The sequence below is a fragment of the Hypanus sabinus genome, chromosome 12 (genome assembly GCF_030144855.1).
Source record: "Hypanus sabinus isolate sHypSab1 chromosome 12, sHypSab1.hap1, whole genome shotgun sequence".
NCBI lineage: Eukaryota > Metazoa > Chordata > Chondrichthyes > Myliobatiformes > Dasyatidae > Hypanus > Hypanus sabinus.
The window spans coordinates 257003-284915 of NC_082717.1; the positions used below are offsets into that span (position 1 = coordinate 257003).

The 27913-nt window shown below is 40.8% G+C and overlaps 1 protein-coding gene across 2 annotated transcripts; it reads left to right on the forward strand.

The window, feature by feature from the left end:
• Positions 1–245: 245 nt before the first annotated feature.
• rpl7l1 (ribosomal protein L7-like 1) lies at positions 246–27604 on the forward strand. 2 transcript variants are annotated; one of them, XM_059985393.1, is made up of 7 exons: positions 246–356; positions 1934–2042; positions 3296–3459; positions 3559–3696; positions 10502–10611; positions 14758–14968; positions 26559–27604. In XM_059985393.1, the coding sequence occupies exons 1-6, from the start codon at positions 343–345 to the stop codon at positions 14964–14966; spliced, it is 744 nt and encodes a 247-aa protein (XP_059841376.1). In that variant the 5' UTR covers positions 246–342; the 3' UTR covers positions 14967–14968; positions 26559–27604. The 2 variants fall into 2 exon arrangements, with proteins under 2 accessions (XP_059841376.1, XP_059841378.1); XM_059985395.1 differs by lacking the exon at positions 26559–27604 and adding an exon at positions 26162–26552.
• Positions 27605–27913: the final 309 nt, after the last annotated feature.

Genomic DNA, 27913 nt, shown 5'->3' on the forward strand with positions numbered 1-27913 from the left:
GTGGGAAGGAAGGATTAAAGAAGGCCCACAGTATTTGCCGCTTCTGGCTCTGCAGGAGTTGAGTGGGAAGACCCTGACGCAATTTAATGATCAATCATTGCTGGGGTCCACCATTATGCTATGATTTTAAAGAAAATAATTTAACTACTGGAGACAGAGAGGCTGCAGATGCTAAAATTGAAAAGCAACGCACAAAGTGCGGGAGGACTTGCGGTCAAGACCTTCAGCACTGCGAGAGGAATCGGCTGTGAACGCGCAAGTTTGGTCGCTGAACGGAAGCGGCACCGCGCCTGCGCACTAACGAGGACGTTGTGCACATGCGCGTGGTGAACGTGGAAGGCCATGGCGGAACTTGGGTAAGTGGGGAGCTGGGAGCTCCGACAATCCCCTGCCATCCGCTGTCTGTGGTGGTGACGGGGGTCGGTGTTACCGGCGGCGAGTGTGGAGGGAGGGGGTAGTACCACCGGCAGGGAGCTTTGGATGTGTGGGTGATGTTGTCGCCATCGGGGAGTCAGTGTTTCTGTTGGAGATGGTGTGCTGGGGTACCAGGTTCACTGTGGTTGAAAAACTTAGGTCTCGATCGTGTGACCAACCTTCATAACCATCAAACCCCTGCCCCTCTCGCCACGTCCCCTTCTCAGTTTGATTGAGAAAGCTTTTTGTACCTTCTCAAACATGAGCTTAGTATCACCAACTTACTTAATTTAGATAAATACCATGAATTTCATAGGTTATCTTTTATCTCAGTGTCATTTCCTCACCTGGCACATGGTTTTGAGATTTCTAGAATTATTGGATCCAAAATAGGTTTAGTAATGTGGCTTAGCGGCATGGTGAAGTATTGTTGAAGTAATGGTGAAGTATTGTTTTTATAATTGTAATTATAATTATAAAAACGTCTCAAACAAGCATACCAGGCTGGTTGGATGCTGTTGTGAGGGTGATAGTCTCTTGAATGAGCAGCAACAGTCGAAGTCAGTCAGACACAGAAAGGTGCGCATGATTTGTTAACTATTTGTGATAGTACTTTATTTCAATGAATTTTGTTATGTTTCACATGAAGTGATTCTGATTTCTGTGTTGTGTACTGTGTTGCTCAGGATCAAGGTGGGCACATTGTCTCATTTGTTGGTATATAATGTGGCTGAATGATAAACATGAACTGTGAATGGGTGTGAGGCTCCACAATGGGTTGTTCCTTCATGAAGTTCAAGGACGTTTCTGAGCAAGCACAAGATACCTGTAAGGGAGATTGAGCAGCTGAAATGGTGGTTGATGTTAATATAAACGACAGGTGGCAACATGGGAGATGACTGTACCTTTCCATGGTTCCATGATTTAGAACACTTGTTAGATGCTGTCAGTGACTTCAGTCTGAGGGAGCGTATTCCAGGTGTTGACCATACTTGGGTTAAAAAGGAACCCCCAAACATATACACAATCTGTTTTCTTCAAGGTAGCAGTTGTTAAATTAGACGACGCAAGTTTGAATGAGAAAATGAACAGATCAGTAGCGTGGCAGGGAGCGAGGAGACACTGTTAGATTAAACATATATTGCAATGCAAGAGGTCTGACAGTTCAGATGGATGAATTCTGGGCAGGGATATCTATGTGGGATTAGGATATTAATTACTAAAATGTGTCTGAGGGAGGGACAAGACTGGCAGCTAAAGGTTCCAGGGTATAAGTGGAAGAAAGGGAGGAGGCAGAGTTATATTTCTGATAAGCTTAGAAACCCTACAGCACCAATACAGGCCCTTCAGCCCACAAAGCTGTGCCAAAAATGTCCTTGCCTTAGAACTACCTAGGTTTACCCATAGCCCTCTATTTTCTAAGCTCCATGTATCCATCCAGGAGTCTCTTAAAAGACCCTATTGTTTCCACCTCCACCACCACCAGTGATATTAAACGTGATTTTGTTATTTTTTTCAGAGAGAGGAGAAAGCTGCCACGCGTCCCAGAGAACCTGCTGAAGAGGAGGAAAGCCTATCAGGCTATTAAGGCTACCCAGGCCAAACAAGCTTTACAGGAAAAGCGAAAGGTCTGAAGGACTTTCATTGCACTGATAATGTGTTATACCATTTGCAGAATTCTGTCACTGTAACTGTGTTTACAGTTTCCTTGGCTGTGATAGAATCCTAACTGGAATACAATTACAGGTGTCCCCCGCTTTACAAATGTTCGCTGTACGCCACTTGACTTTTACAAAAGACCTACATTAGTAATCTGTTTTTGCATCACAAAGAGGATTTTTGCTTTTACGAAAATTTTTCCCGTACAAATTAATGGTCCTTTGCTTTACAGTATTTTGACTTAAGAAAGGTTTCATAGGAATGCGGTACCTTTGTAAAGGGGGGGGGATACCCATATCTTTCTTGAGTATCTACCGCAGAGCGGGAACAGCTGATTGATTCAGTGCTCCAGTTACTACCCAAATCTTGATATTCTATTCAGTCTTAATGACATTTCAAGAAGAAAGTCCACTTACTTTAAGTACTCCAGCCCAGCCTCAATAAGAGCTTCTCCCATGTTCCAAACCTCATCCTTGTAGCTTTGCTCTTTCTCTGGAAAAGCATTTGCCTTAGTCCATTCACCTGCCATACTTGGTTTGGAACAAATTCAAGCTCTGTTAGAACAGTGCACAATGTTTGCTGAGCAAGATGCCTAATTACACTAATCCTTTCTTCCTGATGTCCCTTCGTTCCTTGCACGTACCTGCTAAAAGACTTTTGAATGTCAACTATCATATTCTTGTACTTTGTCACACTGTTTCTTTACTTGATGACTAGAAACTTGAAACATGAGGTGCTTCATGGCTTCTTTCTGAGCATTCCTGCAAATTCTGCACGTTGAATTTTGTACAGTGTTAATTTTCTACATCTTATGATCAAGGTTTACAGTATTACTTGTGTCTAGAGTGGAAAGTTTGCTTGCCTCAAACATGTTGTGGTTCATATTAGCTCAATTTTATGGAAACTAGTTTTGAGGTGCAAATTTTCAGTTCCACCTAGTCTGGCTGTATGGGAGGGTTGCCAGTTATGTGCCAGAGATTCAGGAAAGGTGGCAGTCAGTTTCCTTCTGGAATTTTTTTTATGAGGCGTAAATACTAAAGTAGTGAAGAATATGGCATTTTAAACATTACATAACTTCCTGAACAAAATAATGAAATGTTAACTGGTTGAGTTAGGAGGGCTGATTATAATTTTGTTTTGACCTGAGTACTAAAGTGGAGTGCTGAATATCTGTGGGTTCATGCTGATCTAGATCTGAAGTGCAGTTGCTTTTGCATTTCAGCTTCAGAAAGGGAAGCAGATTCGTTTTAAGCGAGTTGAGAATTTTATAAGAGATTCTAGGCGGAAATTCCGGGATGAGGCTCGATTTGTTCGGATGGCAAAGAAGACAGTGAAGAATGATGTGCCCGAAGAGCAGAAGCTGGCATTTGCAGTGCGGCTCAGACCGTAAGTACCACAGCTGCAATCATCTCTGCAGGGACTGCATGTTTATTCTGAACTGAGATGAGGAATGCTCAATCTTTAAATGCATCAAAAATGTTGCAGGATTCACGGAGTCAGTCCCAAAGTGCGGAAAGTTGTTCAAATGTTGCGACTTCGAAAGATTTACAGTGGAACATTTGTGAAATTGAATCAGACATCATTGAAGATGTTGAAGGTGGTGGAACCCTATGTTGCTTGGGGGTAAGGTTCAAGATCCTTTGATGTCATTTCCAGTACATAAGTGTAAAGGAGAACAAAATGATTGTTAAAGACTTAGCAGATAAATATGAAACTGCAGGGTTTGGGAAGCTATGGTGATGAGGCAGAGATTCAAAGTCATAGAACATAGAAAACCTACAGCACAATACAGACCCTTCATCCCACAAAGCTGTGCCGAACATGTCCTTGCTATAGAAATTACCCAAGGATACCCATAGCCCTCTACTTTTCTAAATTCTATTTACCTATCCAGGAATTTCTTAAAAGACCCTATCCTATCTGCCTCCACCACCGTTGCCGGCAGCCCATTCCACGCACTCACCACTCTGCGTCAAAAACATTTACCCCTGACATCTCCTCTGTACCTATTTCCAAGCACCTTAAAACTGTGCCCTCTCATGTCAGCCGTTTCAGCCTTGGGAAAAAAGCCTCTGATTATCCACATGATCAGTGCCTCTCATCATCTTACCCTAACCTCTATCAGGTCACTTCTCATCTTGTCGCTCCAAGAAGAAAAGGCCAAGTTCACTCAACCTATTTTCATATGGCATGCTCCCCAAGCCAGGCAACATCCTTGTAAATCTCCTCTGCACCTTTTCTATGGTTTCCACATCCTTCCTGTAGTGAGGCGACCAGAACTGAATACAGTACTCCCAAGTGGGGACTGACCAGGGTCCTATATAGCTGCAACATTACCTTTCGGCTCCTAAACATAATCCCACGATTGATGAAGGTCAATGAACCGTTTGCCTTCTTAACCACAGAGTCAACCAGCACAGCAGCTTTGAGTGTCCTATGGACTTGGACCCCAAGATCCCTCTGATTCTCCACACTGCCAAGAATCTTAACATTAATACTATATTCTGCCATCATATTTGACCTACAAAAATGAACCACTTCAGACTTATCCGGGTTGAACTCCATCTGCCACTTCTCAGCCCAATTTTGCATCCTATCAATGTCCTGTTGTAACCTCTGACACTCCTCCACACTAACCTCAACACTCCTGACAGTTGTGTAATCAGCAAATTTACTAACCCATCACTCCACTTCCACATCCATGTCATTTATAAAAATCACGAAGAGAAGGGCTCGCAGAACAGATCCCTGAGGCACACCACTGGTCACCGACCTCCATGCAGAATATGTCCCATCTACAACCACTCTTTGCCTTTTACAGGCAAGCCAGTTCTGGATCCACAAAGCAATGTCCCCTTGGATCCCATGCCTCCTTACTTTCCCAATAAGCCTTGCATGGGGTACCTTATCAAATGCCTTGCTGAAAACCATAAACACTACATCTACTGCTCTGCCTTCATCAATGTGTTTAGTAAAATCCTCAAAAGATTAAATCAGTCGAGGTTAAATGAATTATGCAAGTTGTAGTTACCACATACCTTCTTGAGATTTTCTTATGGGCATTTATAGGAAAATAAAGTTACTTAAAGACTGAGAAACAAGGTCCAAAGGAACACAAATGAGGCTAGTACTGAGAACTGTATCTTGAGGGGAAGAGATTCTGTAGATCAGGGGGTTATTCTGTGACATTAGGGAGATATCAGCATAGTACATGATGGTGCTCACCGTTACCATATTCTGCTCTACACCATCTCAGGATGTTCCAAGTCACTATACTTGTGAAGCACCTTATTGACTGTATAATTACTGGAGTGGTTAATTTAACCCAGGGTTAATTTGCACACAAACAGCGATGCAGAGATTTATTACATGGCCCATTTGGTCTGGACTAATGCAATAGCTTTGTGAACTCTAGGAAAGGGAGACAGATTTGATTTAATATTAGTCTGTATTATCAGACTAACATCATTGGAGTTATCTCTATTCTGGCTCTCCACACAGAACCAGGCCCTTCAGCCCACAATACGCCTGAACTGATTAAACAAGTGAAATGCCTATTTTCTTCTGCCAACACAGAATGTTCATATTTTTCCATTTTCTTCACATTTGTGTGTCTATCAAAGAGCTTCTTAAATGCCTCTATCATATTTCCCTCCACAACCACACCTGGTAGCGCAGTCTGTGGGGGAGAAAGTAGACATTCTCCACCTGTCTCCTTTGAATCGTCCATTTTCAGATTACAGGTATGCTGTCTAGTTTTGGACATTCTGAGTTTTGGGCAAGGTAACTGGCTCTCTGTCTATGACTTCCATAATCTTTAAACTTCTATCAGGTTTCTTCAGTTTCCTCCACTCAAGAGAATTCAACCCAAGTTTGTCCAACGCACATGCCCTCTAATTCAGGCTGCGTACTGGTAAACTGCTGCACCTTTGCAAAGCCTCTATATCCTTTCTTTAATGGGGCAACCAGAACTCTGGATGTGGACTAACTAATTTTATAAAGCTGCAACATAACCTCCTGACTTTTGAAGTCAGTGCTTCAGCTAACAAAGCATACCATGGTCTTCTCCGCAATCTTATCAACTCATACAGCCGCATTAAGGGAGCATGGACTTGGACTCCAAGATCTCTTTGTACATAAATGCTGTTATGGATCCTTCACTAACTGCATACCATCTTTTTACATCTAACCTCCCAAAGTGCAACACCCTCACACTAGATTAAAATCCATCTGTCATTTTTCTGCTCATACTTGCAACTGTCAGATATCCCATTTGACAAGCTTCTACACTATCTACAATGCTACCAATCTTTGTATTGTATGGGAGGGAGGCAAAAGAGATGACGGCATGGCACAGTTGATCAGAGATAGTGTCACTGCTGCAGAAAAGGAAGAAGTCATGGAGGGATTGTCTATGGAGTCTCTGTGGGTGGAAGTTAGTAATAGGAAGAGGTCAAGAACTCTAATGGGTGTTTTTTTTTAAAGATCACCCAGTAGTAACAGGGACATCGAGGAGCAGATAGGGAGACAGATTCTGGAAAGGTGTATTAATAACTGGGTGGTTGTGGGAGATTGTAATTTCCCAAATATTGATTGGCATCTCCCTAGGGTGAGGGGTTAAGTAGGCGTAGAGTATGTTAGGTGTGTTCAGGAAGGTTTCCTTACAGAATATGTAGATAAGCCTACAAGAGGAGAGGTTGTACTTGATCTGGTATTGGGAAATGAATCTGGTCAGGTGTCAGGTCTCTCAGTGGGAGAGCATTTTGGAGATAGTGATCACAATTCTATCTCCTTTACCATAACATTGGACAGCAATAGGAACAGACAAATTAGGGAACTGTTTAATTGCAGAAAGGGGAAATATGAGGCTATCTGTCAGGAACCTGGAAGCATAAATTGGAAACAGGTGTCTCAGGGAAACGTATGGAAGAAATGTGGCAATGTTCAGGGGATATTTGTGTGGGGATCTGAGTAGGTACATTCCAATGAAATGTGGAAAGGATGGTAGGGTACAGCCATGGTGTACAAATGCTGTAGTAAATCTAGTCAAGAAGAAAAGAAGAGCCTATGAAAGGTTTAAACTAGGTAATGATAGGAATCTAGAAGATTATAAGGCTAGCAGGAAGGAGTTCAAGAATGAAATTAAGAGAGCCAGAAGGGGCCATGAGAAGACCTTGGCGGACAGGATTAAGGAAAACCCCAAGGCATACTATAAGTATGTGAAGAGCAAGGGGATAAGATGTGAGAGAATAGGACCAATCAAGCGTGACATTGGAAAAGTGTGTATGGAACCAGAGGAAATAGCAGAGGTACTTAATGAATACTTTACTTCAGTATTCACTATGGGAAAGGATCTTGGCGATTGTAGGAATGACTTGCAGCGGACTGCAAAGCTTGAGCCTGTAGATATTAAGGAAGAGGATATGCTGGAGCTTTTGGAAAGCATTAAGTTGGATAAGTCGCTGGGACCGGTTGAGATGTACCCCAGGCTACTGTGGGAAGCGAGGGAGGAGATTGCTGAGCCTCTGGTAATGATCTTTGCATCATCAATGAGGACAGGAGAAGTTCTGGAGGATTGGAGGTTTGCTGATGTGTTCCCTTATTCAACAAAGGGAGTAGAGATAGCCCAGGAAATTATAGACCAGCGAGGCTTACCTCAGTGGTTGTTAAGTTGATGGAGAAGATCCTGAGAGGCAGGATTTATGAACTTTTGGAGAGGCATAATATAATTTGGAATAGTCAGCATGGATTTGTCAAAGACACGTCGTGCCTTACGAACCTGATTGAATTTTTTGAGGACGTGACTAAACACAATGATGAAGGTGGAGCTGTAGATGTAGTGTATATGGATTTTAGCGAGGCATTTGACAAGTACCCCATGCAAGGCTTATTGAGAAAGTAAGGAGGCATGGGATCCAAGGAAACATTGCTTTGTGGATCCAGAACTGGCTTACCCACAGAAGGCAAAGAGTGGTTGTAGACGGGTCATATTCTGCATGGAGGTCTGTGACTAGTGGTGTGCCTCAATGATATGTTCTTGGAGCCCTACTCTTTGTGATTTCTATAAATGACCTGGATGAGGAAGTGGAGGAATCAGTTAGTAAATTTGCTGATGACACAAAGGTTTGGGGGTTTTGTGGATAGTGTGGAGGGCTTTCAGAGGTTAGTGGGGACATCGATAGGATGCAAAACTGGACTGAGAAGTGGCAGATGGAGTTTAACCCAGATAAGTGTGAGTGTGAGGTGGTTCATTTTGGTAGGTTAAATATGATGGCAGAATAGCATTAATGGTAAGACTCTTGGCAGTGTGGAGGATCGGAGGGATCTTCCCTCAGAGTGTCTGAGTCCGTAGGACACTCAAAGCTGCTATGCAGTTGACTCTGTGCTTAAGAAGGCATACAGTGCATTGACCTTCATCAATCATGGGATTGAGTGTAAGATCTGAGAAGTAATGTTGCAGCTATTTAGGACCCTGGTTAGACCCCACTTGGAGTACTCTGCTCAATTCTGGTCACTTCACTACAGGAAGGACCTGGAAACCATAGAAAGGGTGCAGAGGAGATTTATAAGGATGTTGCCTGGATTGGGGAGCATACCTTATGAGAATAGGTTGAGTGAACTCTGCCTTTTTTCCTTGGAACAACGGAGGATGAGATGTGACCTGATAGAGGTGTTCAAGATAATGAGAGGCATTGATCGTGTGGATAGTCAGAGGCTTTTCCCCAGGGCTGAAATGGCTAGCACCAGAAGGCATAGTTTTAAGGTGCTTGGAAATAGGTACAGAGGAGATGTCAGGGGTAAGTTTTTTACTCAAGAGACTGGTGAGTGCATGGAATGGGCTGCCGGCGATGGAGATGGATACCATAGAGTCTTTTAAGAGACTCCTGGATGGCTACATGGAGCTTAGAAAAAATAGAGGGTTGTGGGTAAATCCTCGGTAGTTCTGAGGTAGGGACATGTTCGGCACAGCTTTGTGGGCCGATCTATCATCTGCAAACTTACTAACCTATCCATCTACATTTTCATCCTGGTCATTTGTATACACTCAGTGGCCACTTTATTAGGTACAACTCGAAATCTGGTGTGGTCTGCTGAAGTGGATGGACTACAAGGTTCAATGTGCTGTGCATTCAGAGATGCTGTTCTACACGCCACCGTTGTTACGCACAATGATTTGAGTTACTGTCACCTGTGAGCTTGGTTCAGTCTGGCTATTCTCCTCTGGCCTCTCATGAACGAGGCTTTTTCACCCACAAAGCTACTGTTCACTGGCTTTGTGCTTTACACACCATTTCATGTAAACTTCAGACCATTGTGTGTGAAAATCCTAAAAGATCAGCAGTTTCTAAAGATACTAAAGCCTCCCGGTCTGGCACCAACAATCATTCCACAGTCAAGGTCACTTGGAACATATTTCTTTCCTCTTTGGCTGTTTGGTTTGAGCAGCAACTGAACCTCTTGACCACATCTGTATGTTTTCATGCATTGAGTTGCTGCCACACGATTGGCTGATACAATATTTGCATTAACAAGCAGGTGTACCTAATAAAGTAGCCACTCCGTGTATGTTAAAAAACAACGACAGAGGGCCTGGTATGGATCCTTACAGAACACAGGTTTCCAACCAGAATAACCCTCTGTTTTGGGCAAGAACCAATTCACAGTAGATCCAATTGGGACCCCTCTTCCTTCCCTTTTACATATGGGTCTAATTTCCTTCTTGCATTCCTATCCCTTCTGGCTCTAGTTCCCCTCTTCCATCCCTATCCCTTGGTGTTCTTAATTCCCATCTTTCATCTCTGTTCCTTGATGCTCTAATTCTCCTCATCAATCCCTATCCCTTGATGTTCTAATTCCCTTCTTCTATCCATAACCCTAGTAGCTCAAATTCTCCTCTTCCATCCAGATCCCTTGTGGCTTGAATTCTTCTCGATCCCAATCCCTTGTGACTCTCATTTCCCTCTTTCATTCCTCGCCCTTGTGGTTGTCCTTTCCCTCTTCCATCCTTTATCTTTCTGGCTGTAGTTCCCTAACCCTTGTGGCTCTGCTGATTCTCCTCATCCATCCCAACTCTCTCACTCCTTTCCAGAAACTCCTGGGTTTCTGCTTCTAAGTCAAACACATGCCTCCTTTTTGGCTGAAATGATGCAGCACTCAGACACTTGAATTTCAAAGTCAGAGCATGATAGTTGGAAGGAGACGTGGTCAAATCGAAGGAGAGTTGGACATTACTATTTGGGCAATAAATTCCTTAGCAAGTGCACAGCCGAAGAATAGCTCAGATGGGCTGAGTAGTGTGAGGTCATTGCTAGGAGGAAGGGTGTGGAGATTTGTCCTGTTTTGTGAAGGGCAGTGTTCATGATACTGTTTGTGTCCTGTGTCACTTCATTAACGTGTATGGTTTACACATCTTGATTTTTCTTTGCAGATTTCCTAATTTAAAATCTATCCGTGAACTGATTTTGAAACGGGGTCAAGCAAAAGTGAACAAGAAACGCATACCGCTAACTGACAACTCGATTATCGAGGGGCACCTAGGTAACACAGACAAAACTTACGTTATCAGAGGATAACAAAAGATTAGCAGGGGATAACAGAAAGTACCCGTGAGGAAGTTGTGCTCAACCTAAGAGAATGTACATAGACTTCCAACTTAGAGAATGCAATAGGGATTTAATGATGTGTCATGAGTTTATGATATATCAAAGGAAGCAGAAAGGGAAATCAGCTCCATAATATATGGGAGCAGATGGAGGCCATTTGGCCAGAGTCCACTGTGCAATTTTATCGTGACTGATCCATTTCCTCCTCAGCCCCAATCTCCTGCTTTCCATTCTTCCCACCCCCACTGGTATCCCTTCACACTTTGACTGATCAAGAATCTATCAACCTCTGCCTTAAATATACATAAAGACTTGGCATCCACCGCTGCCTTTGGCAATGAATTCCACAGATTCACCACTCTGGCTAAAAAAAATTCCTTCTCATCTCCGTTCTAAAGTATGCACCTCTATTTCTGAGGCTGTGTCCTCTGCTCTTAATCTCCCCCACCATAGGAAACATCCATTCCACATCCACTCTTCGAGGCTCTTCAACTTTTGATGGGTTTCAATGAGGTTACTGCTCAATTCTTCAGAATTCCAGTGAGTAGAGGCCCACAGCCATCAAACGTTCTTCATGTGACAAGTGTTTCCATCCTGGAATAATTTTTGTGAACCTCTTTTGAACCCTCTCCACTCTCTCTTGGATAAGGGGCTCAAAGCTGCTTGCAGTACCCCCAAGTGTGGCCTCACCAGTGCCTTATAAAACTTCAACATTACATCCTTGCTTTTAGGAGTACGTTCAGCCAGAGACTCATTCCACCGAGTTGCAACACAGAGTGTCATAGGAAGTCATTCCTGCCTATTGCCATCAAACCTTATAACTCCTCCCTCAGAGTGTCAGATACCCTGAGCCAATAGGCTGGTCCTGCACTTAATTCCACTTGGAATAATTAACTTATTATTTAATTATTTATGGTTTTATATTGCTGTATTTCTACACTATTCTTCGTTGGTACGACTGTAACGAAACCCAATTTCCCTTGGGATCAGTGCAGTATGTCTGACTGTCTGTCTATATTCTAGTCCTCTGGAAATTAATGCACATGTTGTATTTGCCTTCCTCACCACCAACTCAACCCGCAGATTAATCTTTAGGGAATCCTGCACAAGGACTCGCACAAGTCCCGTTGCACTTCAGATTTTTAAATTTTCTCTCCATTTAGATAATAGTCCGCCTTTTTAGTGCATGACTATACACATTCTGACACTATTTCATCTGCCACTTTGCCTATTCTCCTAAACTGTCTTAAGTCCCTCTACTCAAAACTAAGTGCGCCCTCTACCTATCTTTGTATCTTTTAAAAACTTTGCCACAAGGCCATCAATTCCGTCATCCTTCAGCCCATCAAATCTTTGCTGACCTTCAGCTATCCATTTAAACCAATTTTACGTCAAACACCAGAAAGTTGTGATGGCCAAGTGATTAAGATGTTGGATTCAAAATTAGGTGGGGGTGCCCCATGCAGGTTAGAATCCTGCTTGCAGCAGGTTTACATTTACTGGAGCTGTTACACTGCTGAAAAACATCAGCTTTTATCAGACACTGAAAGGCTATCAAAGGACATGGAAAGAATGTTTTCCATAGTGAGGTGGTGTTTTGGACAAGAGGGTAGAGAATGTGTGGAATTCAATGCCACAGGTGGCTGCGGAGGCCAAGTTATTGGGTGTATTTAAAGCAGTTGTTGCTAGACTCCTGATTAGTCATGGCATCAAAGGTTACAGGCAGAAGGCAGGAGAATGGGATTGAGAGGGGTAATAAATCTGCAATGATGGCTCGCTGGAGCAGACTCATTAAGTCATTCAGTGCAGATATGTGCATGCATCTCAGGTTGTGGAAGGAAGACAGGGCTGAAATTGCAGGCTTTCAGTGCATTCAGAGTTCTGCACATGTGTACCCTCTGCCCCCCCCCCCCCCCTCTCTCTGCCAACCATGATGTCAATGTACAGTTATACAGTTATCTCACTTGCCCGTTAGGCTTGTGTCTCTTCAATCCTATCCAAACACCTGTTCAGATGTATTTTAAAAACAGTAATTGTTTCTGCTGTGTGTGTGGGTGATCCATCCTTATTGTTCCCTCACATCTTTTCCACTGCACTTTAAAACAATGCCCTCTAGTTTTAGTGTCCCTCTGTGTCTAGACGCTTGTCTTATAAACCTCAAGGTCATTCCAACCTCCAGTGTTCTAGAGAAAACAACTTAGGTTTGTCCAACCTTCTTATAGTTTCATGTCCTCTACTGCAGGCAACATTCCAGTACCCACTCCTAAACTTCTACATCTTCCTAGAGAGCACTGAACAGAACAGCACATGATACTTTAAATGCAGCTTAACCAACATTTCATACAGCAGCATAATTTCCCAGCCAGTGAAGGCAAGCATTTATCACCATATCCACTTGTTTTGCTACTTTCAAGGAGCTATGCACTTGATCACCTCTGTACATCAGAGCTCCTACCATTTGACGTAGAGCATTGAGTAATCCAGCACAAGAACATGCTTTTTGGTACACAGAGTTGGTGCTGACTAGTTAAAGCTGCACACGTGGCCACCGTGTACCAGTTTAAATGCCTCAGAAATGTTGCTTTCTTATTTGCTTCCGATGTGTGCCCCCCCCCCCCCCCCCAGCAGTATGCTCCAGGCAACTTTTTACTCCGTCTTTTTACTGCCATGTAAATCTTTTTAGTTTCTCCCTCCCTGCTCTCATGATTTTATGACCTCCTTTCAGATCACCCCTCACCCTCTGATACTTCTGAGAGAACAATCTGTTTGTCCAACTTCTCCTTGTAGCACATGCTGTCTTGTCCAGCCAACATCTTAGTGAATTTCTGCACCCTCTCCAAAATGTCAACATAACTGGGACATTGTGAGCCAAATGGTCTGTGCTTGTGCTGTATTGTTCTATGTTCTATAACTGCTCATTATGCTCCAAATGTGGCCTAATAGTTTTATACAGCTGTAACATGACTTCTGAACTGAACAACAAACAAGTATATTCTATGCGTTCTTTACCACTCTGTCTCCCAAAATGCAACACCTCCTACAAATCCAGGTTAAACTGCATCTGTGCTTTTTTCAATGGTCCATATTCTGCTGTATGCTTCAATCACTGTCCACAAGTCTGTCGTTTGCAAAATTAATCAGCCCATCATTGATGTATATCATAAACAACAGAGCTCCTAACACTGATCCTTGCAGAACACAACTGGTTACAAACCTCCAATTGGAGAAATGCTCTTCCACTGTTACCCTGCCTTCTGTAACAAGCCAGCTTTGTATCCAACTCACTGGATCCCAAGTGAGTTAACATTCTGGTCCAGCCTACTATGATGGACCTTGGCCATTTCCTTGGGGTGAAAACTTGTGCAAAGTTTAGAGTGTTCATGAATGTGGTATGAGGCCGTTAGAAAAGTACATAAGATATTCAAGAAATCAACTCTGATTGTAGAGAATGGAAACCTTTACAAAATGGGAATGTATAAAATAAAAGAGTTGGTTATTGACTTCAGGAAAAATTGTACATGTGCTCCTGCCTTGTATCAAAGGTTTGAGGTTGACAGCTTCAAGTTCCTAGATGTGAACATCACTAATAGCCTTTCTGGATCCAACCACATTGAGAGCATAGCCAAGAAAGCTAAGCAACTCTTCTACAGGAGGAGGTTGTCAACCCTTACCAACGCACCATTCTGTCTGGGTGCATAACATCTAGTTATGGAAACTGTTTTCTTTCGTGACTCCAAGAAACTGAAGAGAATTGCTCACCATTTACCTTGTTATAATTTATCACTACATTTTTACACTTCATTCTGCATCGTTATTTTGCCTTGTTGGGTTATGGTTTGGGTTAGCCTCACCCTTAATGCATTGTGTAATTTGAGCTGTCTAAAAGTACACAATCAGTCTTTCACTGTATCTTGCTATGTGTCATTGATAACCAATACATGGTTAATGATTAGGAGGAGGGAGGACAACTGTATCAGAGATGTGGTTGAAAGAAGGGCAGACTAACATTCCAGTTGTGATAGGGTGGGTTGTGGTTCTAAAACAGTTCTGTTGCGATTTAGTGCTTGCATTTTCTTTACAGGAAAGTGTGGATTGATTTGTCTTGAGGATTTGATATGTGAGATCTACACAGTTGGAAAATACTTTAAGGAGGCCAGCAATTTTCTCCATCCCTTCAGACTGTCGGTAGCCCGACACGCAGCAAGGAATAAAATGGGATTTCTCAATGAATTTGGAGAGACTGGACATCGTGGAAAAGAAATCAATAAACTCATTCGTCAGCTCAATTAAAGGTAAAGAGTCCAGGAATTTGTGAATAACTCTGAGATTTCCTACTGTGGTATTAATGGACGGGAAGATGAGTGTTATGTTAAAAGTGTTTGATTTTCAGATTGTAAAGAAGTGAATACAAATTATCATCACTGCCACAGTTCCCTTTGGAAAATTCCACACTGTTACATTGGCCTTATTAAGGCCATTCAGCATAAGTTTATAAAACATAGGAGCAGAATTATGCCATTTGGACCATTGTGCGTCTGTCTGTTCTGACATTCCTTCATGGCTGATTTATTAACTCTTTCAACCCCATTCCCCTCCCTCCTCCCTTTAACCTTTGACATACTGATTAATCAGGAATCTACCAACCTCTGCTTTTAATATGCTCAAAAAGATTTGGTCCAAACATCTGTCTGAGGCAATGAATTCCATAGATTCACCAGCCTCTGGCTAAGGAATATTTCCTTGTCTCTGTTCTAAGTGGATGACCCTCGATTTAGAGCCTATGCCCCATGGTCCTAGACTCCCTCACTATAGAAAACATCTTCACTCATTCACCCTATCTAGGCTTTTCAATATTCAATATTTCCAACGAGATACGGAAAAGGACCTTGGTGATTGTAGGGATGACTTACAGTTGACTTTAAAAAGCATCAAGTTGGACAAGTCACCGGAACCGGATGAGATATACCCCAGGCTACTGTGGGAGGTGAGGGAGGAGATAGCTGAGCCTCTGGCAATGAGCTTTACATCATCAATGGGGATGGGAGAAGTTCCAGAGGATTGCAGGGATGCAGATGTTGTTCCCTTATTCAAGAAAGGGAGTAGCCCATGAAATTATAGACCAGTGAGTCTTACTTCAGTGGTTGATAAGTTGATGGAGAAGATCCTGAGAAGCATGATTATATAAACATTTGGAGAGGCATAATATGATTTGTGAAAGGCAGGTCATGCCTGTTGAGTGTGATAGAATTTTTTGATGATGTGACTGAACACATTGATGAAGGTAGAGCAGTGGATGTAGTGTATATGGATTTCAGCAAGGCATTTGATAAGGTGCCCCATGCAAAGCTTATTGAGAAAGTAAGGAGACATGGGATCCAAGGGGACCTTCTTTTGTGTATCCAAAATTGGCTTGCCCACAGAAGGCAGAGTGATTCTAAACGTGTCATTCTGCATGGAGGTCGGTGAACACTGATGTGCCTCAGGGATCTGTTCTGGAACCCCTTCTCCCCGTGATTTTTATAAATGATCTGGATGAGGAAGTGGAGGGTTGGGTTAGTAAATTTGCTGATGACACAAATATTGGAGGTGTTGTGGATAGTGTGGAGGGCCGTCAGAGATTACAGCACAACAACAGGATGCAAAACTGGGTGGGAAGTGGCAGATGGAGTTCAACCCAGGTAAGTGTCAGGTGGTTCATTTTGGTAGGTGAAAAATGATGGCAGAATATAACATTAATGGTAAGACTCTTGTGGAGTGTGGAGGATCAGAGGGTTCTTGGGGTCAGATTCCATAGGACACTCCAAGCTGCTGCACAGATTGACTGGTTAAGAAGGCATTCAGTGCTTTGGCCTTCATCAGTCATGGGAGGAATTGAGTTCAAGAGGTGGGAGGTAATGTTACAACTATGAAACCCTGATCAGACCCCACCTGGAGAACTGTGCTCAGTTTCTAGTCACCTCACTACAAGAAAGATGTGGAAACTATACAAAAGGTGCAGAGGAGATTTACAAGGATGTTGCCTGGATTGGGGAGCATGCCTTATGAGAATAGGTTGAGTGAACTCAGCCTTTTCTCCTTGGAGCGATGGAGAATGAGAGGTGACCTGATAGAGGTGTGTAAGATGATGAGAGGCATTGATTGTGTGGATAGTCAGAGGCTTTTTCCCAGGACTGAAATGGCTAACATGAGAGGGCACAGTTCTAAGGTGCTTGGAACTAGGTACAGAGGAGATAGAGTTATTAAATTGTGCTGAGGAAGGGGAAAACAGAAATAAATCAAAGATGGCATGCAACAGATATAGAAAGAACAGGCAGGAGGTGAGGCTTAATCACAGCCATTGGGATGAGTTCCAGGGCAATAGAGGTGTGGTGCAGTTAAAACAGAAAGCAACAAATACTGGACTGAAAATTATATTTGAATGCACACTGTATAAGAAATAAAGTGGATGATCTTGAAATTCAGCTACAGATGGCAAGTACAACGTTGTGGCCATCTCTGAAACTTGGCTAAAGGACGACTGCCATTAGGAGGTGAACATTCAAGGATATACGGTGTATCAGAAAGAGGTTGGTAGGCAGAGGGGGTGGTGTGGCCCTGTGTATAAGAAATCATATTAAGTCATTAGAAAGGAATTACACATGATCAGAAGGTGTAGAGTGTCTATGGGTTGAGTTAAGAAATGGCAAGGGTAAAATGACCCTAATGACAGTTGTACAGAGACCTCCAAATAGCAGCCAGGATGTAGATTACCAATTACAGCAGGAGATAGAAAAGGCGTGTCAGAAGGGCAATGTCATGATAATCTTTGGGGATTTTAACATGAAACTGGATTGGGAAAACCAGGCCAGTACTGGATCTTGAGAGACAATTTGTAGAATGTCTAAGGGATGGATTTTTATTGCAGCTTGATACTGAGCCCACTATTGGATCAGCTGTGCTGGACTGGGTGTTACGCAATGATCCAGAGGTGATAAGAGAGCTTAAGGTTAAGGACCCTTAAGGGAACAGTGATCACAATATGATTGGGTTCACTTTGAAATTTGAGAAAGAGAAACTAAATTGCAATGTGTCAGTATTTCACTGGAATAAAGGAAATTAACAATGGCATGAGAAGAGAATTGGCCATGGTTGATTGGAAAGGGACACAAGCAGGAAGGACAGCAGACCAACGATGGCTGGAGTTTCTGTGAAAAATGAGGGAAGTGCAAGACAGATATATTCCAAATAAGAAAAAATTTTTTGAACGGTAGAAGGACACTACTGTGGCTGACAAGTGAAGTCAGAGACAAAGTAAATGCAAAAGAAAGGACATATAAGGAAGCCAGAACTAGTGGGAAGAGAGGATTGGGAAGCTTTTAAAAACTTGCAGAAGAAAACTAAGAAGGTCATTAGGAAGAAAAAGATGGATTATTAATGGAAGCAGGTGACTAATATTAAAGAAGATTAAAAGCTTTTTTAAGTATATAAAATATAAAAGAGGGTTCAGGATGGATATAGGACCAATAGAAAATGACGCTGGAGATATTGTAATGAGAGACGCAGAGATGGAAGACATTTGCAGTCTACTGGACATTCAAGAGTGTCAGGGAAGTGAAGTATGTGCAGTGAAAATTACGACTGAGAGGGTGCTCAGGAAGCTTAATGGTCTTTGAATAGATAAATCTGATCCTGGTGGAATGCACCCTCGTGTTCTGAAGAAAGTAGCTGGAGAGATTGAGGAGGCATTAACAATGATCTTTCAAGAATCAATAAGATTCTGGCTTTGTACCGGATAACTGAAAAATTGCTAATGTTACTCTGCTTTTAAGAAGGGTGGGAGGCAGCAGAAAGGAAACAATAGTCCTGTTAGCCTGACATCAGTAGTTGGGAAGTTGTTGGAATCAGATTACCGAGTACCTGGAGGCACATAACAAGATAGGCCAAAGCCAGCATGGATTCCTGAAAGGAAAGTCCTGCGTGACTAACCTACTGCAATGTTTTGAGGAAATTACATGCAGGGTAGATAAAGGAGATGCAGTGGATGTGGTGTTCTTGGATTTTCAGAAGGCCTTTGACAAGGTGCTGCACAAGAGGCTGCTTAGTAAAATAAGAGTCCGTGGAATTATAGGAAAGTTACTAGCATAGGTGGAGCATTGGCTGATCATTAGAAAGCAGAGAGTGGGAATAAATGGATCCTACTCTGGCTGGCTGCAGGTTACCAGTGGAGTTTCCCGGGGTCAGTGTTCGGATTGCTGTTTTTTATGATGTATGTCAGTGGTTTGGAGTATGGTAGTAATGGATTTGTGGCTAAGTTTGCTGATGATACAAAGATACGTGGAGGAGCGGGTAATGTTGAGAAAACAGAGATTTAGATAGTTTAGGGGAATGGGCAAAGAAGTGGCAAATTAAATATATTGTTGGAAAGTGTATGGTCGTGCACTTTGGTGGAAGAAATAAATGGGCACACTAATACTTAGATGGGAGAGAATTCAAAACGCAGAGATGCAAAGGGACTTGGGAGTCCTTGTGCAAGATACCCTAAAGGTTAACCTCCAGGTTGAGTTGGTGGTGAAGAAGGCGAATGCCTTCATTTCTAGAGGTATAAAATATAAGAGCAGGAATGTGATGTTGAGGCTCTATAAGGCACTCGTGAGACCACACTTGGAGTATTTTGTGCAGTTTTGGGCTCCTTATTTTAGAAAGGATGGACTGAATGTGGAGAGGGTTCAGAGAAGATTCACGAGAATCATTCCAGGAATGAAAGGATTGTATGAGGTATGTCTGGCAGCTCTTGGGCTGTTCAGGAGAATGAGGGGGGATCTCATAGAAACATTCCGAATGTTAAAAGGCCTGAACAGATTAGATATGGCAAAGTTATTTTCCATGGTAGGGGAGTCTAGGACAAGAGAGCACAACTTCAGGATTGAAGGATGTCCATTTAGAACAGAGATGTGGAGAAATTACTTTAGTCAGAGGGTGGCAAATCTGTGATCGAGTGGCTGTGGAGGCCAAGTCATTGGGTGCATTTAAGGCAGAGATAGATAGGTTCTTGATTAGCCAGAGCATCAAAGCGTATGGGGTGGACTTCCAGTTAAGCTTAAGTTGCTAAAACTATTGCTCCGCTCCATTTCATATACCTGCATTTATTTCTTACTCTTCCTCCCACTATTGAAGTTGCTGGCTGCACAATGAGTGTATCTAAGCCTACTAAATCGGCAAAAAAACACTCCATCGGGAGCAACCGCGAGTGAAATTGTGTCGCTGTTAGAACAAACCCAACAATTTAGTTCGTTGGAACTGAAACTGGATAAAATCAACTCTACACTGGAGAATCATGCTCAATGGTTATCACATGTTGAAGAAGTCACGGAGAAACTAGACCGTCGTTGTAAAGGCCTGGAAAGAGTTTGCTCTACCCTAAAGGAGCATAATAGCAAGTTAACTCTTAAAGTTATGGACCTTTAAAGCAGGAGTAGACGCCAAAATCTTCGAATTCTCGGCTTGCCTGAGGCCGTTGAAGGGGAATCTCCTGTTGAATTTTTCTCAAACTTTCTGTGTGAGATTTTTGGAAGCGAAATACTTTCCAGGCCTCCAGAGATTGATGGAGTGCACTGTATCTTTACATCTCGCTCAGCAGATGGCCAGAGACCACGTCCAGTGATAATTCGCCTCCATCATTACCACAGCAAGGATTTACTAATTAAAGAAGCTCGCCGACGTAAAACGCTTCAATATAAAGGTCATGCTATCCGTTTAGTAGAGGACTATGCACCTCAAGTTATGAGTCAACGTGCTGAATACAGAGGAGTAATGAAAGTTCTCTACGATCGTGGACTTCATCGTCTCTCGCCTATCCAGCCCGGCTCCGAATCAAGCTTATGACCGGTGATTTTAAGCGTTTTGATTCAGTTGCAGAGGCGCAGACCTTCATTGATAGCCTATCTGCTACTTCAAGTTTCTTCAGATACAATATGATATGATTTTTTTTTTCTTTTCAGCCTTTTTCATTTCTGTTTAGGTAATAGTTTTTTTTCTAATATTCTAATCTTTATTTCTATCTTTTTTATTATCCATTTAACAATATATTTCAATACGATGGATTTCTATTTTTCAGTATGGGCATTTTCATTTTCCTTAAATAGAGCTGATTGTGAAACTAATTAGACACCTCTTAAAGGTCTTTGGAGACTTTATTTCAAAATGGAGTCGGTGTCGCATTAAAAAATTGATATTGATTCGTGAAGTGACGACGTCTTTGAATGGTTTTTTGTTTTTCTTTTCAGACTTCAGTCTCCAATTTCTACAAATCTTGATATTTTCTTTTTAAAATTTAAAATGTAGCTGTTGTCGCATCTATTTAATTAGTAGCTTAATTATGTTGCATTGTCCCATTGAAGTGCTTTTTTTCCATTTTCTCAATTTTAGTTTCTATCTTAAATAATTTTAGTTCTTTAAAGGTGATGATTTTTTTTCTCTCTGGTTAGATTATTTTAACCTTAAGCGGCAGTTGATGTTGTACCTTTAAACTCAGTTTTGGGTTTGGATCAAATTCCTCTTGAATGGATTTTTCTTTGGTGGTTTTTTTTCCTGTGTTTCAAGATGCTATTTGTGTTTTTCTTATTTTTATGATTCGGTTGGATTACTTACTTAGATGTTAAATTTTTTTTCTGTATAACTGAGTTTGTAGATGATCTTTTATTCGGTTTATCAACCCTAGCGGGAAGGTTGGGGTAAAGTTTTTTTTTAGACCATTATTATACTTTAAGATTTACAAACTTTGAATGTATTGTTTTTTCTTGTTAAGGTAAATCTTTGTTTGTAACTCTTAAAGTTTTTTGGTGTTTATTTCCATTACTGTATCAACAGTTGGAGTGGAGATAATTAAAGATGTTACATAATTGGAAGTCCAGTAGGGGGTTAGTTTTTCTCGGGGAGTGCTTGCTGCTTTATATTTGCAGATTCTTGTTGTAAGTTTAGACTCCAATGCTAATATTATATATGGAATTTTGACATATTTGTACTATACAGGATGTAATTTCATCCTGTTTTTTTTTCTATACTTTTGCCCCAGAATTACATATAAATTTCAGATATGGTTTAATGCCTGTTATCCTTTTTTTTTCTTCTTATGTTCAATGGTTAGTCCATTGAACTTTGTCAGCTGGAATGTTAAGGGTTTGAATCATCCGGTTAAAAGGGGGAGAGTGTTCACACATTTTAAACAGCTTAGAGCAGAGGTAGTCTTTTTACAAGAAACACATTCATCACTCAGATAATTCTCGTCTTATGGCACGATGGGCAGGACAACACTTTCATTCAACTTTTCAAGCCAAGGCGAGGGGCGTTTCAATTCTTATAAACAAAAATGTTTCTTTTGAGCTTCATAATAAGATGTCTGATCCTAATGGTCGTTTATTGTTGTTTCGGGGAAACTTTATAATACACGGGTGGTCTTAGCCAACCTTTATGCTCCTAACTCGGATGATGTAGGGTTTTTTGACTGTTTTTTATTCTTCATTGCCAGAACTAAGTTATATTGTTATATAAGTTATATAAGTTATACACTCTCTTATATTGGGTGGTGACTTTAACTGTTGGCTGGATCCAGTTTTGGACAGATCTTCTTCTATCCCTGGACAATCAAGTAAATCTGCTTTATTTATTCAATCTTTTCTTTCTAATTATAGAATATCTGATATTTGGTGTTTCTTTCATCCACATGAAAGAGATTACTCCTTTTTCTCACAAGTTCACCATACATTTACTTGAATCGACTAATCAATTGATCCCATCTGTCCGTTCTTGTGACTATAAGAGTATATTGATTTCAGATCATGCCCCACTTACATTGTCTGTAGTTCTCTCTGGCCTTCCTCAAGTAAATAAACACTGGCTTTTTAATCTGACTTTGTTGTTGGATAACGGCTTTGTAAAATTTATGGAGGATCAGATAACTTACTTTTTAAATACCAATGCACTACCTGAAACCTCTAGTCAGGTTGTTTGGGATGCAATGAAAGCATGTCTAAGAAGTCAAATAATTTCCTACACAGCAAATTTGAAAAGAAAGACTCACAAAGAACGTTTAGAACTGATCAGTCAGATTAAAGTATAGACCAATTATACACCCAGGTCAAGGATCTGGAGTTATATAAGAAAAGAATGGAACTTCAAACTAAATTTAATCTTATTTCTACTTATCTGATTGAACGCCAACTTTTGGGCAGTCGGAGTAAATTCTATATTCACGGGGATAAATCTGGTAAGTCCTTAGTTAACCAACTTAGGCGCTCTAAAGCAAAACAACACATCACTAAAATTTGAATGAGTAATGGGACTAGTAGTGTGGACCAGTCTGAAATTAATGATACATTCAGGAATTTTTACTCTCAACTTTACACCTCTGAATCCTTTAATGGTAATACTACCATTATGCAATTTTTAGATAGTTTAAATATTCCTAAACTTCCTTCTGATCTTAAACATAAATTGAATGAGCCATTATCCTTAGAGGAAATATCCTCTGCTATTTCTGCTTTGCAGCCTGGTAAATCTCCTGGTCCTGATGGGTACTCTACAGAATATTATAAATCATTTTCCTCATTGCTCTTAATCCAACTTAGTTTAGTTTTTACTGATTCTTTTAAACAAAATAAATTGCCTGCATCATTTGATGAAGCTTGTATCATTTTTTAGCGAAAAAAGGCAAGGATCCATTAGAATGTGCTTCATACAGGCCGATTTCTCTATTAAATGTAGATGCTAAATTTTTAACTAAAGTTTTGGCCCGTAGGCTGGAGACTATTTTACCCTTAATTATCTCTGAGGATCAATCTGGCTTTATTAAAAATCACCTTCCTTTTTCAATATTAAACATCTTTTTAATATTCTATATTCATCTTCATCAGGGACCCCTGAATGTGTTATCTCCTTTGATGCTGAAAAGGCGTTCGGGTGGAGTGGCACTATTTATTTGCGGTTTTAGAAAAATTTGATTTTGGATATAATCTTATTAAGTGGATTAAGTTACTATATTCCCATCCAATTGCATCAGTTTTGACTAATTCCCAGCAATCCCAACCATTTGATCTTAAACGTGGCACCCGACAGGGATGCCCTTTAAGCCCTCTGTTATTTGATCTGGCTATTGAGCCATTGGAAATTGTGTTTCGCAGTTGTACTGAACTGACTGGGATCTGGAGGGGCAGTTTTGAGCACAAAGTCTCTCTGTGCGCCGATGATTTGTTGCTTTTTATATCAAACCCGACCACCTCCTTACCTTTGTTGTTTTCACTTCTCAATAAATTTAGTCAGCTATCCGGATACAAACTTAATCTCTACATATGAGTGAACTTTTTCCGATAAATAAGGAAGCACAAGAATTAGAATTTCACAATCTCCCTTTTAAAGTAGTAAACAATTGTTTTACTTATCTTGGTATTATCGTAACAAGGAACTACAACCGATTGTTCGATGAGAATTTCAATAATCTTTTAAATTTTACAAAACAGAGATTAGCACAGTGGTCAAATCTGTCCATGTCTTTAATTGGGTGAATTAATGTAATTAAAGTGTATATTCTCCCTAAATTTTTATATTTATTTCAATCTTTACCTATATTTATTCCTAAAGTTTTTTTTTGATTCTTTATATTCTATTATCTCATCATACCTATGGAAGGGTAAACAGCCCAGACTCAATAAAGCTCATCTCCAAAAGCCTAAAAGAGAAGGTGGCTTGGCGTTGCCTAATTTTTGTTCATATTATTGGGCAGCCAATATTCGTAATACTATCTTTTGGTCCTACTTTTATAATCAGTCTGTTTGTCCAACATGAGTGGCAATGGAATTAAACGCTTATAAGAAATTATCTATTCCAGCTTTACTTGGATTTGTTCTTCCTTGTCAATTGCCAAAATCTATTATTAATCCTGTAATCAGGCATACTCTGAGAATATGGGCTCAATTTAGAAAATACCATGGTCTTTATAGTTTTTCCCCCTCTAGTCCTATTCTATACAATCATTTATTTCAACCGTCTATGCAGGATTCCACATTCCAAGACTGGTGTAGGAGAGGTATCAGGCGTTTTGAAGATCTTTTTATGGACAATTGGTTTGCGTCTTTTGAACAGTTGTCTATAAAGTCTAATTTACCGAATACTCATTTTTTTAGATAACTCCAAATTAGACATTTTATTAGCCCTTTAACGCCACATTTTCCTGAACAACCTGATAAAAATGTTGTAGACTTGTTTCTTCAAATGAACCCCTTAGGCAAAGGCGTAATTTCTACTATTCGTGTTAAATTTATGATTCTCAGACGAGCCCTTTGTGATAAAATTAAAACTGTTTGGGAGCATGACTTAGGTTTTTCTTTGTCCAACAAGGTTTGGGATTCAATTCTTAAATCCGTCAATTCAATCTCTTTATGTGCTCGTCATTGTCTCCTGCAGTTTAAAGTCGTCCACAGGGCTCATATGTCCAAAACCAAATTGGCAAAGTTCTATCCTGATATTAGTCCCTGGTGTGACAAATGCAAAGGAGGTGAGGCCTCCCTTTTCCACTTGTATTGGGCCTGTCCTACTCTGGAAAAAATTTGGAAAGTTTTTTTTAACTTTACCTTTTATATTAAATTGTCATTTGGAACCTGATCCTTTGATCGCTCTTTTTGGTATTCTTCGAGACCCTGACAAGCATTTGACCCCGGCTAAACAACGAACATTGTCTTTTGCCTCTCTTCTAGCCAGACGAGTAGTACTTCTTAAATGGAGAGATGTAGTCCCCCCTACCCATGCTCGATGGCTAGGGATATTGTGTTTTGTTTAGATTGCGAAAAGATTCACTACTCACTTTCTAATTCGGACATAAAGTTCCATAGGGTGTGGGGATCTTTTCTCGAATATTTTCATAACTGTCACCTAGATTTTTCCCTTGATAATCAGACCCTACATTTCCAGCCTTTTTTTGACTTTTGTGTTTTTCTGATCAGGTAGCAGCCTGCCCCCCCCTTTTTTTATTACAATATGTAGTTCTGGGGTAATAAAAGTCTATCTCATATAATGGTTGGCTTGGAGTTGGTTAGGTGATGGATTGGGTGCTTTTCTTTCTTTTTTTTTCTCTTTTACTATGGGTGACTTGCTTATTTGTTAAGACGTATTATTGTTATTTTTGTTTATAGGGCAATGATCCTTCTATATATATTATTGATTTTCTTTTCATTGTAGTTTGTAGAAAATTATAAATAAAATGTTAAAAGAAATAAAAATTTTTTTTAAAAAGCTAAGAAATCCGATTAAAGCCATCACTAAAAAAAAGCGTATGGGATGAAAGCAGGGGAGTGGGGATGACTGGAAAAATTGGATCAGCCCATGATTGAATTGCAGAGCACTCGATGGGCTGAATGGCCTACTTCTGCACCTTTTTCTTATGGTCTTGTGGCATAGTAAAAATTAAATACCATCTTGCTGTTCTATCACCCAGTTGGCTATTCACTTTTCTTTTGCAGATCAATGGCGAGTATGGGATTTGCTCATCTATACTGTGCATTGTAAACCTCTACTCACTGAAAATTCAGGATTTTAATGTTCTTGTCAAGGTTGTCAGCAGAGACGGTCTAATGTCTTAACTCACAGATGAACCCGGCTGGAAGGAGATCACCTTCTGGTTGTAGGGAGCAGCTACCAGACGGGAATAGGAACATTTTCAGATTGTTGCAAGCAGACCTTATTTACTTGAGACTTGCATCATATTTGTTAATGCATTTGACTTTCTGTATTTCAGATTATTGGCAAAAAACTGAAATTCATAAATCATTGGAGCTTGTCCAATGATTCAATAGTGTGAAGTTTTTGTTTGTGTTACGTGCATCACTGGTAACTTTGGGTTTTCTTTGTCATCAATAGCTATCAAGTAAATGGTTGTGAGCTGCCTTGAAGAAGCTTCCACATCACTATTGAGATGAATGCTGTGATTTAAATCAGCAACAGGAAAAAAAAATGTTTTAAGGCATCCTGGACGGGACTTGCAACTACTACCCTTGCTGTTCTTGGTGTTAGAGGTTATGAATTTGGAAGAATCTGTGAGAGTAACAGCAGTACATGTTGTAAGTGCTCAGCATTATAACTGAACTACAGGTTGGTGAGGGGAAGGAATAACTTGCAGTAATAATAACAGTAACGTTGTTGCTGTTTCTTGGATGGTTTCAAACTTGAGTTGTTGAAAATGCACTCATCATAGAAGTAGAGAGTATTCCTTCATTCTCATGTCATAAAGATGGAGTTCAGTCACTTTTACTGGAAAACCAAGCTCTGGCCCGCTGTACGTCTAACACTGATGGTTAGGAGTCTGTTAGAATCATGGAAATGAATGCCAAGGAGAGCTGATTAAATGGTCATTCTCTGAAACTATTTTGTTGAATTTATCAGCAAGCCTATGCCGGAACTTCATTCTGAAAAATTGGTTGCTTCATTTGATGAGAAAAGTATAAGCAGAATCAAATGCACACAATCGGCACTTCTGACATAGTCGACAGAAGGTCGCAGATGAAGTAGTTGAACCTCAGGAATAGCCCTGAGGTAATGACTTAAGCCTGAATGATTGACCCTATCTCTGCCTCTTATTTTTTTTAAACAAAACTGTCAGGTGATCTCTTTCAGCCACCTTCGCTTCAGGCCCGTGAGTGTGTGCTTGATATCTGTGGACTTCAGTTTTACCAGGACCCCTTAGTGCTACACGTGATCAGATGCTGCCTTGACATCAAGGGCATTTTCTCTCAACTCAGCTCTGAAATCACCCATTTTGCATATGTTTGGACTGAGCAGGTGAAGAGATCTGGAAACTAATTGGCCCTTTTAAATCTGCACATTGATGGACAACTGAGTTTTATGCTGTGTTAGCAAAATACTGTAGATACTGTAAATCTAAAATAAATGTTCAAATATACAAAATATTTAGTTGGCCATGCAGTCTTTGTGGTGACTGAAAGAAAGTTAACCTTTCAGCCAAAGTCGTTCAATGGTACCACAAAACAAGAAAACCCCCAAAAAATGAATGACAGGAAAATGTTAGAACCCCAAAGTGTTCTTCCCCATCCCACACACAAGCAGCAGCAAAGCATCAACCCCCCCCCCCCCGCACTTATTCCTTCTCATCACCCACCATGCAAGCAGTAGCAAAGCCCTAGAGACCATGATCTATAGTCCATCAATTCACAGTTCACCCAACAGTTTGACATGCCACCGGCATGGTCTCTCTCATT

What these genes read in the sequence shown, in the direction of transcription:
- rpl7l1 (XM_059985393.1), top strand. An exon ending in TTTGCAGTGCGGCTCAGACC is followed by an intron (nt 3,460 to 3,558) that starts GTAAGTACCACA and finishes AAAATGTTGCAG; the next exon opens with GATTCACGGAGTCAGTCCCA. An exon ending in GAACCCTATGTTGCTTGGGG is followed by an intron (nt 3,697 to 10,501) that starts GTAAGGTTCAAG and finishes TTTTCTTTGCAG; the next exon opens with ATTTCCTAATTTAAAATCTA.